This window comes from Melanotaenia boesemani, chromosome 3, assembly GCF_017639745.1.
Source record: "Melanotaenia boesemani isolate fMelBoe1 chromosome 3, fMelBoe1.pri, whole genome shotgun sequence".
Classification (NCBI taxonomy): domain Eukaryota; kingdom Metazoa; phylum Chordata; class Actinopteri; order Atheriniformes; family Melanotaeniidae; genus Melanotaenia; species Melanotaenia boesemani.
The window spans coordinates 17644341-17662029 of record NC_055684.1 but is presented as its reverse complement, the minus strand read 5'-3'; the positions used below and the strand labels follow the sequence as shown (position 1 = coordinate 17662029).

Sequence of the window (17689 nt, the reverse complement as noted above, 5' to 3'; positions counted from 1 at the left end):
AAGAAAGAAAGAAAGAAAAGAAAAGATCACAGAAAAGATCACAGAAAGTGATGAGATGATGCATGTGAGAGACAAAACAAGAGAAAAGAAAAAGGAGAATACAGAGAGACTGTTTGACGGAGAGGAGAGAAGAGCATCGGAGGGAGTCCCCCCACCTCATTAGCTCAGAGAGACCCAACAGAGCTCAGTGTTTACCACAAGCAGCCGAAGGGCTGGGTGGCAGCCTGACCAGTCAAGCTCCTCGCAGCACTGCTGGCAGCTCCAACCAGCAGTGGGGAACATTCTGGCCATTTCACTGACACAGTTAAAGCCACTGCCAACACAGAAAGAGAAATTGCTGGCAATACACAACATTCCTGTAATTACTAAGCTTGTGTGATGGGAAAATTAAGTTAGATCAAATGCTTTTATGAAAGACTGACTTTTTAAATGATGTTTAATAAAAATACTGCACTCTATCCCCATTAATGACGGGTCACATGCATGCACACAGTGTTCAGTGACAAACAGAGTCTTCAAACAACATTCAAGCTTTAGCACATTCAAAAGTCCTGGAATAAACATTATGTATTAGCAAACACCAAATTCATCTAAATAAAAGAGTACACAGTGAAGAATTACAAATGCGTGAAAAATTTGGGCCTGTTCACGTGGTTGAGGTCTAAAGACAGGAGGTGGATCTCAGGAGAAATGAGTCTCAAAGAGATTATTGACAATAAAGAGGGACATTCCTGCTCAGAAAGCAAGAAATAGCTCATTCCACCATTGTCTGGATTGAGACTCTCAGTGTCTTCGATATGACTAGGAGAAACACAGTGGTCTGGAAGGAGCAAAGGCCTGTATTCAGATAACTTGGTTAAAATCCAGCAGTCACTCTAAAGGAGAGAATTAGAAATTTGTAATTGATTTGGGCAGCCAGTGAAATTTTGCTGGGACACCTGCTAGAAGAGTGAACGAGGTAGGCAATAACCATGGCCTATATTTGTACTGACTGTTTTTTCTTAAGTGTAAAGACTGACAGACAGATAATACTGTCAGAGATTTTTCAGACATTAATTTTGAAGCTTATTTTTGGGAGATGGTTGAAGAGTTTTTTTATGGTGATATTATGTTGGGTGGACTGATTGGCTGGGATGACCAGCAGATCAGTCTGAGAAAGGTTTAACTGAAAGTGGCAATCTTTTATCCAAGTAAATATTCAAGAGAGTTAGGCAGAAATTCATGCAGAAACCATGGAGACAACTAGGAAGAATGACAAGAGCAGCTGATGTTGTCTACTCTGCTTAACAGTAAAACAAGAACCCAGGTCCAAGGAAGTTACATAAAGACAAGTGGTCCCAGCATGAAGCTTTAGGGCACTGCTGTTAAGATGCAATGCATATGCATCCTTGTCACATAACCTGTAACCAGTAAGGTGAGATCCAAACCAATAATGGCCACGGTTACATGATGTTTTTAAATTCGGAATTAATCTTTCAGAATAAAATGACTCGGAATTGAAGTAATCTCCTTTGCATTTACATGGAAATAGTAATTCCCAATTGATGTAGACTTGGAAAACACATTTAATTGCCATTACTCAATTCAACTTAAGATGATTGAAATGATGATTGAGATGATTTTCTGATTGAAAACTCTAGGTCCTGCTTCTTTTCTTTTTGGCTACAACATGGAAGACCACATAATAAGAACCATTTTCACTTTGATTTTGATTATGGTTTTGAAGAAGCAGCTCAACACCAGCATACTACTTCACTTTTGTCAGCTGAGGAGGAGAAGGGAGCTAGAGTACCGTTATTATCGGGGAACGAGCTTACGAAGAAGGACCAGGATTCATCTAAAGCAGAATGAACGTATACATGATAGAGGAATGATTCAATTCAGATGTAAAATCAGAATAAACCAGCCACTTACTTCATATTTAAGTTTAATTCAGAATGGCCATTTCATTCAGAATTAGGTGTTTAAAAGGTCATTTTAAATCTTTTTAACTTTAAAAGTTAAAAGTAAAAACATCAACATGACATTGATGTTACAGCCTAGAGCAAATTTACCTAAAACCAATTTTGAAGACTAAAGACCAGAGAAGTTCTGCTCTGTTCAAACTTCCCACTGTTTGCTTGGCTAAAACACTGTGCCTGTGACCCACAGTCCCTGCCATCAGCACCAGCACCACAGGCACAAATCCACACTCTAAACTGGCATTTGGTGCCCACAGCTTATACTGGCAGTAACAGACACTCCGCTGCCAGCCTCCCTTAGGCCTGAGACAGTCCACTGCTTCTCATTTAGATTACAGAGGCAGTCCAGCAGCCAAAGCACACCTTTGATCCAATTGCAAAGACATCAAAAGAGCAACGGTGTACGAAACAGAGCATGCGGGGTACAGCTTGAGCCAAAATTCCTGCCAGGCTGTAGAATCCCAGGTCATGACAGATGGGTCTGAATATGAATTACAGCTTACCTCTTTTTTCCTCCTTTTAACCTTGGGTATTTTCCCCTCTTTTATCTTTTTGGGCTTCTTTTTCTTTTGCTGTTTGAGGGAATCATCATCAGAGAAGAAGCTGGCGAGTGAAGAGAGGGGAACAGTGTGGCGCTCACCTTCGTCATCCTCATCTGGAGACACAAAAAGAAGCCCTTTATCTGCTTAGGAAAGGAATATACATAGTAATAAACACATGAGTGGAACACACTGAACAAGTAATGATCAAAATTATTAAGAATATTTAGATGAAGGATTTGTAGACTCTATAGACAATATAGGTATACTGAAACACAAATGAAACACACATATGGACATAACTAAAATTTTATTTGATATTTTGATTCTATTTTGTTAAATAATATACACGTTTATTGTAATTGTAACAGCATGTAAAATGAGAGAATTTGCATATTTTGCTGACCTTTGCGTAACTGTTAATTAGCCAGGTTTTATTATTGGTTAAAGAAAACATGCAATGACAACATGTCGTGGGGCTCTGGTAAACGGATATCAGAATCTTTCTTTATGGTTCCGAGGATAATTTTATGTGACTCAACCCTGACATTAGTTAAGAAAGGAAAAGGTTTTTAAGGCTGCTGACAGAGCAAATAGATACAGAACTCATGTATTTGCAAATTGTCCAACATTAAAACCACTGACAGGTAAACACATAACACATCGGACCCTAAACAGATGGGCTAAAGGAGCAGAAGACCACACTGAGTGCCACTTCCATCAGCTAAGAACATGAAACTGAAGCTACAATTCACACAGACTACTCAAAGCTAGACAACAGAAAATTGGAAAAAATATCGCCTGGTCTGATGAGTCTCCAACATGAAGTTGGAGTAAACAACATAAAAGCATGTATCCAGCCTGCCTTTTGTCAACAATTCAGGCTGGTGGTGTAATAGTGTGTGGGATATTTTCTCCGCTCACTTTGGACCCCTTTGTACCAACAGAGCATGCCTATCTAAGTATTATTGCTGAGCATGTCCATCCCTTTATGACCACAGTGTACCATCTTCTGATGGCTACTTCCAGCAGGATAATGTACCGTGTCTCCAAACTCAAATCATCTCAAACTGGATTCTTTAAACATGACAATGGGTTCTGTGTACTCTAATGGCCTGTACAGATCTTAATCCAACAGAAAATCTTTGGGGTGTGGTGGAATGGGAGATTCTCATCGTGGATGTGAAGCAGACAAATCTGCAGCAACTGTGTGATGCTGTCCAGTCAATATGGAGCAAAACGTCTGAGGAATGTTTTCAACACCTTGTTGAATCTATGTCACCAAGGATTAATATAGTTCTGAAGGTAAAAATGGGTCCAAGGTGTACCTACATGTCTGGTGAGTGTATATTCATTAACCTCTACACATGTATATTAGATTCCTAATCATAATTTTGCAGGGTTTTAAGTAGAAAAGTGAGGAATCATGAGTAAAACTGAGGTAGAAAGGGTAAGGAGTGAGGAAAATATTGTGCTCCAATAGTTTGTAGTACATAGAGAAAATGGTTTGGTATTGTGTTTCTAATTAAGCAAAACCTTCCCAGTAAAGTAACTTATTTGTCTGTCAGCATGCTGCTCTAAAATCTTTATAGTTTAGTATTAAAAATGTACACTGACAGATGTGTGAGTAGCATCACATGCTGGCCTTTGAATTGTACATTAATGACATGCCAGATGTTCCCATGTCTCTTTAGCATAAAGGATGAGGAGTCCATGATGTCAAAAATAATTTTAGTTTTTGATTTGTTAGACAATACGACAGTTTTCCACTTCAACTCATCTTATTTTAAATGAGCTCAAGATGCTTGTAGAGGAGCAATGTGCATTTCTGGACCTTATCTGTTTTCTTTGTATGGTAGTTTTAACTTGTGTGGAATCAGCACCAAACTAGCTTCATTCATGAAGGCTTTCAGTGTCCTTGGGCCTATATGCAGCGATTTCTTCTCTAAACCTGCATGTTTTAATACAATGCAGCCAATGCTAGTTTTTAGCCTTGAGGTCATGTGTTTAGAATAGTTCTCAAATTGTTTAATCACTTACTAAAGCAGAATTTCTCCTCATTTTGCAGTCTTTTAGTGTACCCTTCCCCAAATTTACTCCTGAGATATTCAGCATTTAATTATTTTTTTCTTTATTTATACCTTATCATGTTACTGGTTTGTTTTTAATAAATCTAATTAGATTCTAATAAATCTAATGTTAAGTCAGGGTGGGGTTTTTTTGTTGATTGTTTTTAGCATTTCTATAATGACACAATATTTTTGTCTTTTGCTATACCTGTCCAAACATTTTAAAAACATTTAGATCATCAAATTAAAAATTAACCCATGTTTTTTTTTTTGTTGTTTTTTTTTTTTTTTTTAAGAAATTCTTCTTTCCAACATAAATTTTATTCTTACTTTTTTCAATTAAGTGCAGAAGCAAACCACAAAGAAAAAGTGAAAACAATTCATTTAAGTCCTTTATTAAATGAAGAAAATTGTACACTGTGAAAACATGGTGCAGTGAAATGTCAGTTAGCTTGTTTTGGAAATAACCACGAAAAAAAAAATCAATATCAGACCAGCAGGAGCACTTGGTGCAATAAACCACATAATCACACTTCACTGAGTGTGGATCAACTTTAATTGTCAAAACACAAATAAATGAAGTGCCTGTCCTGCCGTTAAATGGCACCTCCCTGGAGGACCACAGAGGTGCATAGTGCATATCTTCTGCCTTTACTGCTTGCTGGGACTAAAGCGACCGGCTGCTGCTTGTCAGCTGTACAGTCTCACAGCTGCTGTGAACAAACGTGCTGACTGCTGAGCGCCACAGACTTTACTGATGCCACAGTGGGTCACAGAGTAGTAAGTAAGGAGGACAGACAGCCCCAAACAACACATCACAGGAGACCCACTGAGTGAGACACATGTGATGTAGCTGGCCCACGAAGGGTAATCTGGTCTCATTTGCACTATGTGTCTTTCTGTCTCTTCCGGTCTCTCTGTTCTCTGTGTCTCATGCTGACAGACAGGAGGACATGAAATATGCAGCACATGTATCAGAGTCAATCAGCCAACACCAGCCCTGCAGTCTACCTCTCCCCTGGGAAGCTGGAGTGAGAGACTGGGGAGGAGGGATTCCTGTAGTAGACACACAAACCTCACCAGCCACTTATCTGCTACTTAGCAGCGCTAGCAGGAGGTACTAAATGCACACACATACAGTACTGTAATTTTAAAGCTTTAATCAGCGGCAGTGTCAAGCTCATTTGTTACCCCTGGCTACTGGATGGAATGTGTCATTACATCTATGGCGCTAACTGGGGATGACTTGTACTTTATGTGACCAATATAGTCTGATTAAAAGTGCTCCTGGACAAAAAAATGGCATTAATTACTTACAGACCTACCTAGTATGTCTAAAACCCTGTATACTCATTCTTTCTTCCTCTGACAGACCCACATGGTTCTATCCACTTATTATTTTTCTCACTCTAAATAAAGCCTGGAGTTTATGTATTCAGTATCTCAAACAAGGAGCTCTTTTATGTCTCAGATGTGTGTTCGCTGCCTGCCAGGCAAGACATGATGGCAACACAGCATGCCTTACATCTTTCTTAGATGCACAGATGATGACATGGCTCAGATGCAGCAAGACGACAGCTTTGGATTACACAGAAAACCCAGTCGATCGCTCTGCAGACCATTTTTGTTTTCTATGAGAGAATGATGAATGACAGGCTGACCACACATCACTGATTAGATACACCAGATGATGCCTGAGTGTGTGTTCCTTGTTCTGCTTCCTGTACAATAAATCACTCATACTTGGCAGTGGTGACGCAGTGTTGCTGGTGTAAGGTTTAAATGTTTCAGTTAAAAGCACCTGATTATTCAGAGCTGATTAGACAAAGTTGTTTTTAAGCACACCAGTGCTGAGGCTCGAAGGATGGTCATTTTGGTTGACTTGTTATTAGTTGTTTAACCTCTACAGTGCAGAATGAAAATATTAAACACCTATTAACTTATTTATTTATTCAACAAAGGACAATACTGCACACAAACACACAAATGTAAATGTGTGACAGTTAGCCTTGCAGCCAATTTGTATCTGATTGTCCCTGGGCAGGTTACAACGATACACAGCAACAAGGTACAGACAATAAAAAACAAAGTGCAAACCAGTTGCAGTAATAATTGTATAAAGTGCATGATTGTGCAAATTTCAAATACATGAGATTATACTAAAAAATACAAGATAAAAAGCTAACTAAATAAACTACAATTAAACTTTGTATATAGATTAATAACCCTAGATGATAAATCCTGCTGAGGATTTCCTGTCTTTTACTTAAGAGCCACAATTTTTCAAGGAATTTATACAACTGGCAGGACAGCTATAGGATTTAATAAGCTATGTGCATTTACAATGCATATAGGGTTACCATGATTAGGAAACTTAGTTTACAACTGATTGTTATACAAGTACACTACTCACATAAAGTTAAGGATATTCAACTTTCAGGTGGAATATACAGAAAATGTAAAAAGTTGATGCTACACTGAAATTTTATCATGAATGTAAAAGATCTAAGTAGAAGTTATTTCTTCTTTTCAGACTATTTATTTAAACAAAAACTAACAACAGTGGTGGATATACCACATCATAAAAATGTCAACATCTCATTGTCGTGTGTTTGGTGTTGTCTTGGTCTGATGATGTCCTAATGCGAACAGGATGATGAAGAGGACTGTTTAGATGAAAGCTGGAATTGAATCAGAACATTTAGTGCTCCATTCATGGTTCAGACACTGTGTAAGTCCAACTGGCAGTGAGAGTTATTTACAATTAACATAAAATATAAATAAAAAAATCACATTTGCTTGCCAAATCTCTTGGTTTTGTCCACTTATTAAGTCAGTTATGCAAATTACATTAATCAGCTCAAATAGTCGCAATTGCATGATTATTATTATTAATTACAGTATGAATAAAGTTGTAAGAATTAGCTGTGCCCTGTGTGTACATGTACTGTAATTTGGTAAAGTATTTAATTTTCTGTAATAATTTTATACAGAATGTAGAAATATTCTGAACAGCTACTGTATTTTCTTCTGTGCTCACTGACAAATGTCGGCACTTGGTATGCTAACACTTAGCTAAGATAGCAAAATAATTGTGAAAGATCTGGTTAAAAGAATTACTATTTCTAGAAGTCACAGAGGTGTAGTTATTTTAAAAAATCTATAGTGAACAAATGCTTTAGGAGCATTTTAAAGCATGCAGTTCATTAGGGCGGAGATAGGTTGGGGGGATATTATGCTTCAACACCTAGATACTTGTATAATATAAACCCTGCTTACAGTAAATGGCCTGTGAAGTCTCAGTAGGGAAAGCCATCTGGGAAGTGATTTCTGCTTGGTGAGTGGACCTGGCTGTGCCAGGTGTTGGAAGGAGGGAAGCTAGCTCAGTCATGTGGCAAAGGGAGGTCTGGCACCAGATGACAAAAGCCCCACTTGGCAAACAAGTCATTTATAATATGTGGTGGGATGACATGCATATTTCTGACCTTCCTGCAGGGGCTTGGCCAACAGACTGACCCATTCGAAGAGAGATTCTCAAGAAATTCCCATGTGAGGAAGCTCAAGTGTACCAGAAAGCACACTGATCCTTTCTCTGTTGGCCCCTGAGTAAAAATGTACACTAAATGTTGTCAACCCTTTCTCTCACAAGAAGCAGGAAAATACTTTCCTTATGAATAAGTGCTGGCTTTAAATACCTTGAGACAGAGACGGCCACAAGATGTTATCAGAAAATTAAATAATCAAAGGGATAAAAGGTCAAGACCAAAGTCGAATAATTAGAATCATGTCTCTTATTGGTTCATGATGGATCTGGTTAAGGCCAGAAAATACATGATCTGGAAATACACACACAAGAAAGCATCGTTGATGCTCAGGCTATGTGCACACGCAGGAGAAAAAAAAATTGTGTCATCTTTCACAGTGAGGGATCCAAAAATAGAACCTTTTCCAATTGGGGATAACATTTGCAGGCACACAAAAGCCCATGATAATCTTTCAATTTTAGGGAAGAACAAAGCAATTAAAACAGAAAACATAACGGAAAATCTGACAGTGTAAGCTTAGGTCACTCCATGTACCATAAAAATCAAAGGCTGTGAAAACACAGCATTCAGGGGTCTGAAGTCCTAGGGGCTGTACTTTCACACTGTTGTGTTTTAACTCCATATAGGGTTCTTGATGCTGGGAAAATTCTGACCTGGATCCTTGATATTGTCTGTAACTTTGCTATTTGTTGATGGAAGTTAACTATCTATTAACAATTTCCAGTACCAGCATTACAATAAGGATATTTCTGACATTATACCATGATCAAATATGTGGTAAGATTGAATAAACATGCTAAAAACCAATTATATGTCTGAATAACATGTCCATATACATACAATGGTGTGAAGCTTCAGTGAGACAAAAAGAAAAAAACAGAACAAACAAAAAAACCAAACACTATTTTTCCATTCGCTTATCCCATATTAGGTCAACATAGATTATAATGTCACTGGTTTTATCTTTAAATTTTTAAGAACTTTCAATGACTAATGAAAATGTTACTCTTTTAAACACCTACCATAAACAATAATATTTCCTTTTGCATGCACAAATAACCAACAACTTGTTATTTGGGACACACATTAGTGACTGCGTTCTCCCTCAGGCTATGCCTGGCAGTCACAGGTGATGCTTCAGCATCCCTCTGTTTCTCCCCTTCTTTCTCTCTGGCTTTTTCCCTCACTAATGTACATCTTCACATACAGGAATTAATCAAATTTATTAATCCTAGCGCTCCATGCAAACATTAGTAAGATTTAGACAGTTAAACCAGTGTTATATATTAGTATAGCCCAACCAAGAAACCCCTTAAGCTAGTAATATTTAACCATTCAACAATAAAAAATAAAAAAAACTTTTCACATTGGGCTCTTACTGTCTCAATCCACAGTGACAGAACTTCTGCACACTGTGATGCTGCATTATTAAAGTCTTGCCCCTGACATCAAACCATCTGATTTTCAGAACAAGCTGCAGGAGTGAGTTCATTGGCTGATCTGTACAAACGATGCCTGGCTGTTCTGCTGCCCAGCAGGATGCAACAACAGGTCACTTCATCACCTTATCCCCTAACACACCATGCCAGAAGAAAGATATTTAGTTGTTTAGTGTTTGGTTGGACAGACAATGATGATTTTGTTGTAATAAGGCTTGTAGCTGCATATAATGCAGATCATGGATAGAAGTAAAATTGGAAAAGGCATTTCCCGAACTAATCAGGAGATTTGTGATCAATACCTACCACAAATATTACAAACATGTAAATCTCAGGAAATCACAAAGGTCAAAATTTAGCTTTCTATATAAGTCTGTTAATTACAAAATATAACTGACTTAATTACATACTGACCCTTTTAAGAAGAGACAATGACATGTAGAACACAGTTGCTTCAGTGCTGCAGTGGCCAATAGTTAGATTTTAGCAGTCACTAATTACCTTACATTTTTGGCTTGCATGTAGCCATCATGTGACTGGAATGAGCTGCGTGTCAAGAATATGGGTTGGATGAAATTTCGGTTAATGCACGACCTAAAGCTGAAAGGATGCTGGTAATTCTAACGACTTTTATTCGTGCGCAAGTGAATAAAACAAAATTCAGTTTTTACTGTAGCCCACACGTGGCTTTCACACCTCTGCGGCCATACAGTGTTGGGAAAAAAAAGATGAAAGTTTGAGAAGATCCTTCATCACAACAACAGCAGGCAAAGCGCATATTTTACTAAATGAACAGAGATGCTGTTCATGTAGCCTGTTTTTTTAAATAAACGCCACAACAATGCATATACTGCTACTGCAACGCAAAACTGCCACAATTATAACATTTCTATTGATAACTTGTGCTTTTTTTCTTTACTTGGCGTAGCCTAAGGCATTTCACTTGTACACGCATTCAGCCTGTGAAAAAAACCAGCCCACAGAAACCATGCGGCAGGGTTTCCATCATGTCCCTAAAGCAGGCTGAATGTGACGAGAGCCGGGGGTAAATCCAAAAACACGTTTCCACCTTTAAGACACCAGGTCGTACAGAGGGAGAAAAAAAATGTCATGACTCTGCTTATTGCACCCCACCCCTCCTCCTCCTCTTCCTCTTTGGTCTCAGGAACGCAGGACAAGCCCTTTTCCCCGCATTCAAGGCGTAGCGGCGCAAAATAATCTGAAGGACACCCCGCCTCCCCCCTCTTTCCCTCACCTGGCATATCGTCTTCAAAATCCATGTCGTCTTGTCCCTCGTCTTCATTACTCAGCGACCCCGGCATCTTTATCTCATAGCCCCCAAACCTCTTTTTAGGCTGGGAATACAGAAAGTTAACCCTCCAGACGCCGCAGCCGAGTCTCTTTCTTCACAAAAAAAAAAAAAAAAAAAAAAAAAAAATTTTGTTCGTCGCTCTGTTCAATTTTTTAATTTTTTTTATTTTTCGCTGTGAATTTGGGGCTTTCATTCCGGTTTTGCTTTGTTTTTTGTTTAGTTTTTTGTTTGTTTTTTAGAAAAATAAATTTAAAAATACTACATTTATAATTGTTCCACTGATCTCTATCCAGGTCTTCCAGTCTGAAAAATAAGAAAGACAAAAATGGAACACACATGCCCAGATTGTGACGTCTGGTCTGTTGCCATGACGATGCATCCCATAATTTCTCCACAACTAGTTAGTCATACTCTCCTAGTTACCACTTTAACTAGTGGTGTTTTAAAAGAAAAAAGAAAAAAAGAGAGTCGCGCGGCATCTCCTCGCGCAGCTAATAGGCGGCTACACTCTCGCGCCTGTCCCCGGCACATTTCTGTTAGGAAGTCGGAAGAATTGAGACAGAAACTTCTTACTTCTGGCACAGCTGCCGCACATTCCATCCACCTTTTCTTCTAAATGGAAAATGTAACCTGAGGGGCGATTCTCCTTAAAGGCAAACACTGACGTAATAAAACATTTGTGGTCTAAATTAGACTTTTAAATGACCAAAACCCCACGTAAAACTAACAGGTCCCAGTAGCTGCAGCTTGAATGCTGCATGTGGTGAGGAGTCCTGACTGTCAGTGATCTGTTGTCAAGGTTACCAAAGCTGTAAGACAGGATGCCCCATAGAGAGCACAAATTTCAGCTTTACTTCAGGTATCAAAATTCACTTATTAGCTGGAGGTGTTTCAAATGTGACTGCTGCAACAGATTTTCACCATTTTCCTTGTCACCTTGTTGGATCTCCTAGAACAAAGTTTTTGTATTTTAATTCTAATAAAGGAGCATGTGAAATATAAAAATCTTTAAAATGATGGATCTAAATAGCAAAAGAAACATTATTTTCTTTAACACATTGCATGAAACTGTACTGTATGAAATGTCCGGCCAACAAAGAACGAAAGGACAACATTTTTGTTTCCTCTTGTGATGTTTTATTAAGATAGGCATAAGGTTTAATCCTCGTCCTCTTCCTCCTCCTCATCCTGGTTGATCTGGAAGTAGCGCAGCTCATAGCTCTCCTTGGTGTTGGCTACGACCCTCAACCAGTCCCTGAGGTTGTTCTTTTTCAGATACTTCTTTGTAAGATATTTCAAATACCTGAAAAAAACAAAGACGAACGAGAGGGAGGGAGACAGTGCACATCAGTTTGGTTTCAGTCTTTCTGATCTTTGAATTGTGAAGATTCACCCAGCATCCAATGAACTCATCATTTATTTTAAATATGCTGGAACAAACATGAGTTGCAAATGCACTTTTCATTTAATTAAATTCAGTTTGAGTGATGATGACATGTAGCTTGCATCATGGCTGGTGACAACATTCAAGTGACTTCTGGAAGAGACTATATTAAGTCTTCTTATTGAAACCTAAAATGATACAGATGCCCCCTGGTGGCAGCATTCTGCTGGTGTTATTTGTTCTTGATGGTTTTAGAAAACTCATGACTAATAAATGCTGCAATAATTTATGTGTAACCACAATATATTGCCTTTCTAATGTGCATGTGTGTGGTTTACTGGAGGAAAGAAGGACCTGTGATAGAGCTCCTTTACACTTCAGGTGAAGGAGTCGGTTGCTGAAGGAGCTCTGCAGTTCTGTGGAGGGGGATGGAAGCTGTTCTTCTACATGGATAACAACTTTGCCATAATTATTTTATCTCCCCTGACCTCAATTCGGTCCAAGAGTCATCCTGGTCCATTTTCTTCCTGTCCACAACTAATACACTGTTGCTCCAGCAAACAGCTTAATAAAATGGCTAATGCCCCCTTAGTGTCATGAAAAGTCTTCAGAAGTGCCTCCTGTATTCCAAGACCCCAGTCTTCTCAGGTAAAGTCTGCTCTGACTTTTCTTGTACACTGATAGTGTTTAGTGTCATCTTCATCTGTGATAAGCTTTTTAAAGCATTACATATCATAAATGGTGCTCTAGCACCTAACAAACAAAGCCAGTACTGGAGTTTCACTTCGGACACAGTTTTTTGTCCATTCAGAGACACCATGGTAAAAACAAACATGGCCGCTGCCATGTATGTGGACCCACAGCAAGTAAATATAAATGGCTCATTCTAAGAGAATAAAGACAACAGTTATTTTAGTCAATCTAATGATGTATACATTTTTTCCACCATGCACCTTTAAGGCTTATTTCTTATTCTTTAACGTACAGGACATAAATTGTAGAAGCTCACAACCCAGGCAAAAATAAATCTTAAAAAAGTGCTTGATGGTTGAATTACTGGATTAATAAAAATACTAGTACTAGCTAAAGAATGGGGAGTTATGAACTTGTACTATGTACTCGTTCACTAGTACGTCACGTGAGTGCTGGATGCAAATAGGGAAATAAGGTTCAAAGAGGTTCTAAATTAACTGATAACTGGGATTGTGTATAGTCCATGTCTGAACAGATACCTGGAATTTGCACTGGTACACAACTGTAGCTTTTTTTTTTTTTTTGGCCTTTACACTCACCATAAAAGCAAGAAGATTATTTCAGTTTTAAATAATGAGTCATTTTCAACAATGTTTTGCTATCTGTCAATTTTAAATTAGTGTCAAACAATCTGTAAAGAACAAATATTGGTATTTTAAACACAGGAAGATGCGAGAAAAAAAGGTAATTTTCCCATGTTAAACTTTTGTGGTCAAGTGGGTGGCGTCTGATGTGTATGAAGAAGTACATTATTCTAACACTACCAGCAGTGATACGGACACACCATCAGTGTTTAAGAGGACGACTTTAGGGCTGCAACACTAATCAGTTATTGATTATACAATTATACAAACCTTATTAAAGAACAATAAGACAAAAACACAGGTCTCTTAACATGAACTACTGATTGGTTTCTTTTCTGGAAGTGCAACAAACTGAAATGTTGACTTGCAGGTACAAAAAAGACAAACAAAAAAAACTTGCCAGTGCAGTGAAGCGTCACATTAAGACAGTTTTTGAAGAAAACTTTCTCTTCAAGGCAACTATCTATCGATAAATAAAGTAACTTAAAATAAAATTACTTCAAGGTATGAATTCAATTTAAAACTTAAGGTATAAATTAAAACAGCCTTTCCTTGTCAAAGAAATAATCCTGATTTTACTATTATCATGATTTTTAAGTGTTAATTTCACAAGACTATATATGTTTAAAATCACATGAATGCTCCTTTTAAGTTTTATTTATTTTTCTTATATTTTGATTCCAACTTAAAGTAATATAGAAACAAAGTAAAGTAACCATAAACTAACCACAAAGTCCACTTCCAACAAAATCATCTCTGCTTTGTAAACAATAAATAAATAACACATATTAACTCTATTTCTCGCAGAGAAAACAGATAAAAAGCCTTTTTTTAATTTATTTTTTTCTATTTAACTTTTATTTATACAGGTAGCTCCGTTGAGAGAGACAGTCTCATTTACAAGAGAGACCTGTTTGGACAAATAAAACAAGGCTACAGGACCTCTACCTGGACCCGGGAGGCTTCTTTCTGTCAACTACATTATAAAAATGTCTTTGAACATTTATATTGAAACTGAGTATTTAAAAACACTAGCTAGCTTTGACCTTCAGTTGTCCTTTAGCAAAATAAGTTTAAATCGTAAATAATACTGCAACAATAAAAATAAATAAACAAGACCATTTATCTCAAACTAAAGGCTGTTTTGTCTACAGCCCACTGGACACTGGCAAAAAAAAGGCATTGACCTCATGCTGAGTTGTGTTTTATCAGAGAAACTTTCTGTAAAAAAACAGAACATTGGCTGAAGGCTGCTGAACTCGTCGAGCTGAATTGTACACCCCTCCCTGTTCATATATAAATACAAAACTGCAAACGACATAATTTATTTTAAGGTTACTTCCTCACGTCTTTGATGAGTATACATAACATCACAGACGTGGGGAAGATGTAATAAGAAACACATTTACTGTTTAACCAAGAGCAAGATATCTGCCCTCTTTCATCTCAGTTACCGGTTTTCTCCATATTGGCAAACTGCTGATTTAACATAGTTTAAAACTTGGTAGTGGTGACAGAGTCTGAGTATACAATTTGAGGTCCAACTAACTGTAAACCACATATTTTCTGCAGCCAGAGAGGATGCAGAAGATTATTCAGACAAACATTTCAGATGGACTACGACCATATTCCACAGGCAGAACTAAAGTGAGACGTATAGAATCTGGTACGTCTGGTAGGAAGAGCTTCATTAGGAGGTTGTTGAGAATCCCTGATGTGCTAGGGACTATCATTAACAATTTTATACAAAATGTCAGTGTTACATTGCAGTACCTCTTGGAGAAGGGAACTTCTGAATTCACCGCTATTTTACTCTTGCTCCTTTCAATGGACACCACACCACCGCCGAGGTTTCCAGCTTTGCCATTCACCTTGATGCGCTCCTGCAGGTACTGCTCCTGCAAGTACAAGACAAAAGGTTAGTACACATAACCCTCACTACAGACTGTGAAATAGAAATGTACGTGTTTCTTGAAAGCACAGGAGACAGGAGATCTGCTGTGTTTTATATATATATATATATATATATATATATATATACGGCTCCAACGAAAAGCACAACAAATCTTTATTGTTTTTTAAACTTCTCAAATGAATGTAACTTCTATAAGTGATTAGACTATGGAATCATCTAATTTGTTTACCAGAAGATAGACTTGCTGTGTAATTTTTTTTATTGTGATAAAGCTCACGAATATCCCTGTTCAAAGGAGGTCCTGGAAATATTCTCTTATGAAATTTTTACAGGGTAAAATATCTCAGATCAGACAGACTCTTTTTGACTCTTATGAAGAGCAATGGAAATGGCAGGTGTTAAAAAAGGAGTTACTTTACGAGTTATAATTTATGTAATGTAAAAAGAACACAGAGGTTTCTGTGTGACCAGTTCAGCGCAGGGGTTCTGCCTCTGCAGGTGGAGGTAGGGTGCTATAAGGTGTCCCAGAAGAGGACAGGTTGTTGAAGATGCATGGCGTTTTTTTTTTTTATCCATTGTCCTTTATATCAAGATGTCAGAACTGTTATGTTTGAGAAAATACAATATAAAAAGCCGGATTTGTTCTGGATGACTGATGAGGATATTTTGAGTTGGTTATTTGAAATATGACATAAAAAGTTTGGCAAAAGTCAAAACTTCCAAAGACTTGGAAACTTAGACAAAGGTCTCTGTATCCTGAACTATAAGGACCTTGATCTCTGTAGTTGTTATTGGGATTAGTTTGTACATGTATGTTGGTCATCTTCTTGTTTTGAAAGTTAACAGTGTCATATAAGCCTATGTGGGCTGGGCAGGCAAGTGTATAACATTTAAATAAAATATTCATTCATTTCATATAAAATGGGACTGATCATCATAAGGGGACCGCACTGATTCAAAAGCAGCAAATAGCTGCTGCAGGCAGTATGCCATTTGAAGTGATCAACTCACAAAGTTGGCAGCATCCATGATGCCATCTTCTACAGGGTGAGTACAATCCAAGGTGAACTTCAGGAGCTGCTTCTTCTTCTTCCCTCCAGGTTTCCTGAACACCTGCTTCTTCTAAGACACAAGTAAAGAAGGCTGCTCAAACGTGTGCAAATAATCATAACTGTTCATGTAACTAAAAGAGCAAAGAAAGTACTGATTTGCCAACAATGTCAAACTATTCTAAGTAGGTTATGTGTCCCTGACTGTATGTACCACTGCTTAAAGGGACTAACAATATATTAGCTAAGAAACGTCCCCACCACTCTTAGCTCAGATTAGCACCACCTATTAGCCCAACGTGGGTTTTTGCCGATACAGTAACTGGGGCTAATAAAAACAATAAAACATGAGTGATCCCACTATTTCTGTGTCCCACTTATATATACAGCCGTGGGTAGAAACAGACAAGCAAAGATGTGTAGTGAAAATGCACTTTATTTGATCGTTCCACTACTTACAATCGGGGCCATGGCTGACACATTCAACAAAAAGGAAGAGGCAAAGCCTGCGCAGGAAGTCAAATACCCGCCAGCTAAATCGATCGAATCGAGCTATCTGATGTTGATTAAGCAGGCTGACCTAATATTTACATGCGCCTAAATTATTAGTAGTTGTTTAACTGGTTTTCTCGTCTGTGCTCAAAAAGGGAAAGTATGAGGTCTGTAAAACGAGTTCAAACACATTATACATTACCCCCCCCCCCCCGAAATGAACAATGATTATTACTTTTTATAAACATGCCAAATTTATGTCAATGAGCTTCTTAGTGTTTTGGCTAGGAATATCCCCTTTATAAGAATAAGATAACTCAGAGATATACAGTGGGCTGCTTGTCGATTTCTTATACCAGATATACACTCTAGTAAATCTTTATATAAATTACAATAAAACAAATATTATAAAAAGCTAGTTAATATTTTCACATAGAGCATAAATAAAAATAAAAGTTTTCCTATTTCTCCTGTTGCAGATCCAGTGGTGGGAACAGCTATAATTTCCAGCTAATTTAATATTCTCTTCTGTAGAGTCCAAGGTCTAATGACAGCATGACATTAGAGATAGGACAACAGTATTTCTAGTCTGTTTGCAGCAGCAATATTAAATGTCCCATTTGAACTCTGGCAACACTTGGGGGCTG

The 17689-nt window shown here is 37.8% G+C and overlaps 2 protein-coding genes across 4 annotated transcripts in view; both read right to left on the bottom strand.

Annotated features, from left to right (window-relative positions):
- Positions 1-11148, bottom strand: part of chd5 (chromodomain helicase DNA binding protein 5) — a 42705-nt gene extending 31557 nt beyond the window's left edge. For all 3 annotated transcript variants that reach the window (XM_041981209.1, XM_041981211.1, XM_041981210.1), the window contains exons 1-2: positions 10809-11148; positions 2465-2616 (exon numbers count right to left, since the gene is read on the bottom strand). In XM_041981209.1, the coding sequence (XP_041837143.1) occupies positions 2465-2616; positions 10809-10875 (219 nt within the window). In that variant the 5' untranslated portion in view covers positions 10876-11148. The remainder of the gene's footprint in view (positions 1-2464; positions 2617-10808) is intronic.
- An 831-nt stretch (positions 11149-11979) lies between these two features.
- On the bottom strand, positions 11980-17105 carry rpl22 (ribosomal protein L22). Its single transcript, XM_041981474.1, has 4 exons — positions 17010-17105; positions 16513-16623; positions 15360-15484; positions 11980-12168 (listed from the first exon to the last, which is right to left on the bottom strand). Exons 1-4 carry the CDS (start codon positions 17019-17021, stop codon positions 12024-12026), a joined length of 393 nt encoding a protein of 130 aa, XP_041837408.1. The 5' UTR covers positions 17022-17105; the 3' UTR covers positions 11980-12023.
- Between the last annotated feature and the right edge of the window lie 584 nt (positions 17106-17689).

Excerpts from the sequence above, each read along its gene's own strand:
- rpl22 (XM_041981474.1), bottom strand. Across the intron at positions 15,485-16,512 it reads TCATGGATGCTGCCAACTTT|GAGCAGTACCTGCAGGAGCG; the intron begins GTGAGTTGATCA and ends TTGTACTTGCAG. Across the intron at positions 12,169-15,359 it reads GAAGTTCCCTTCTCCAAGAG|GTATTTGAAATATCTTACAA; the intron begins GTACTGCAATGT and ends TGTTTTTTTCAG.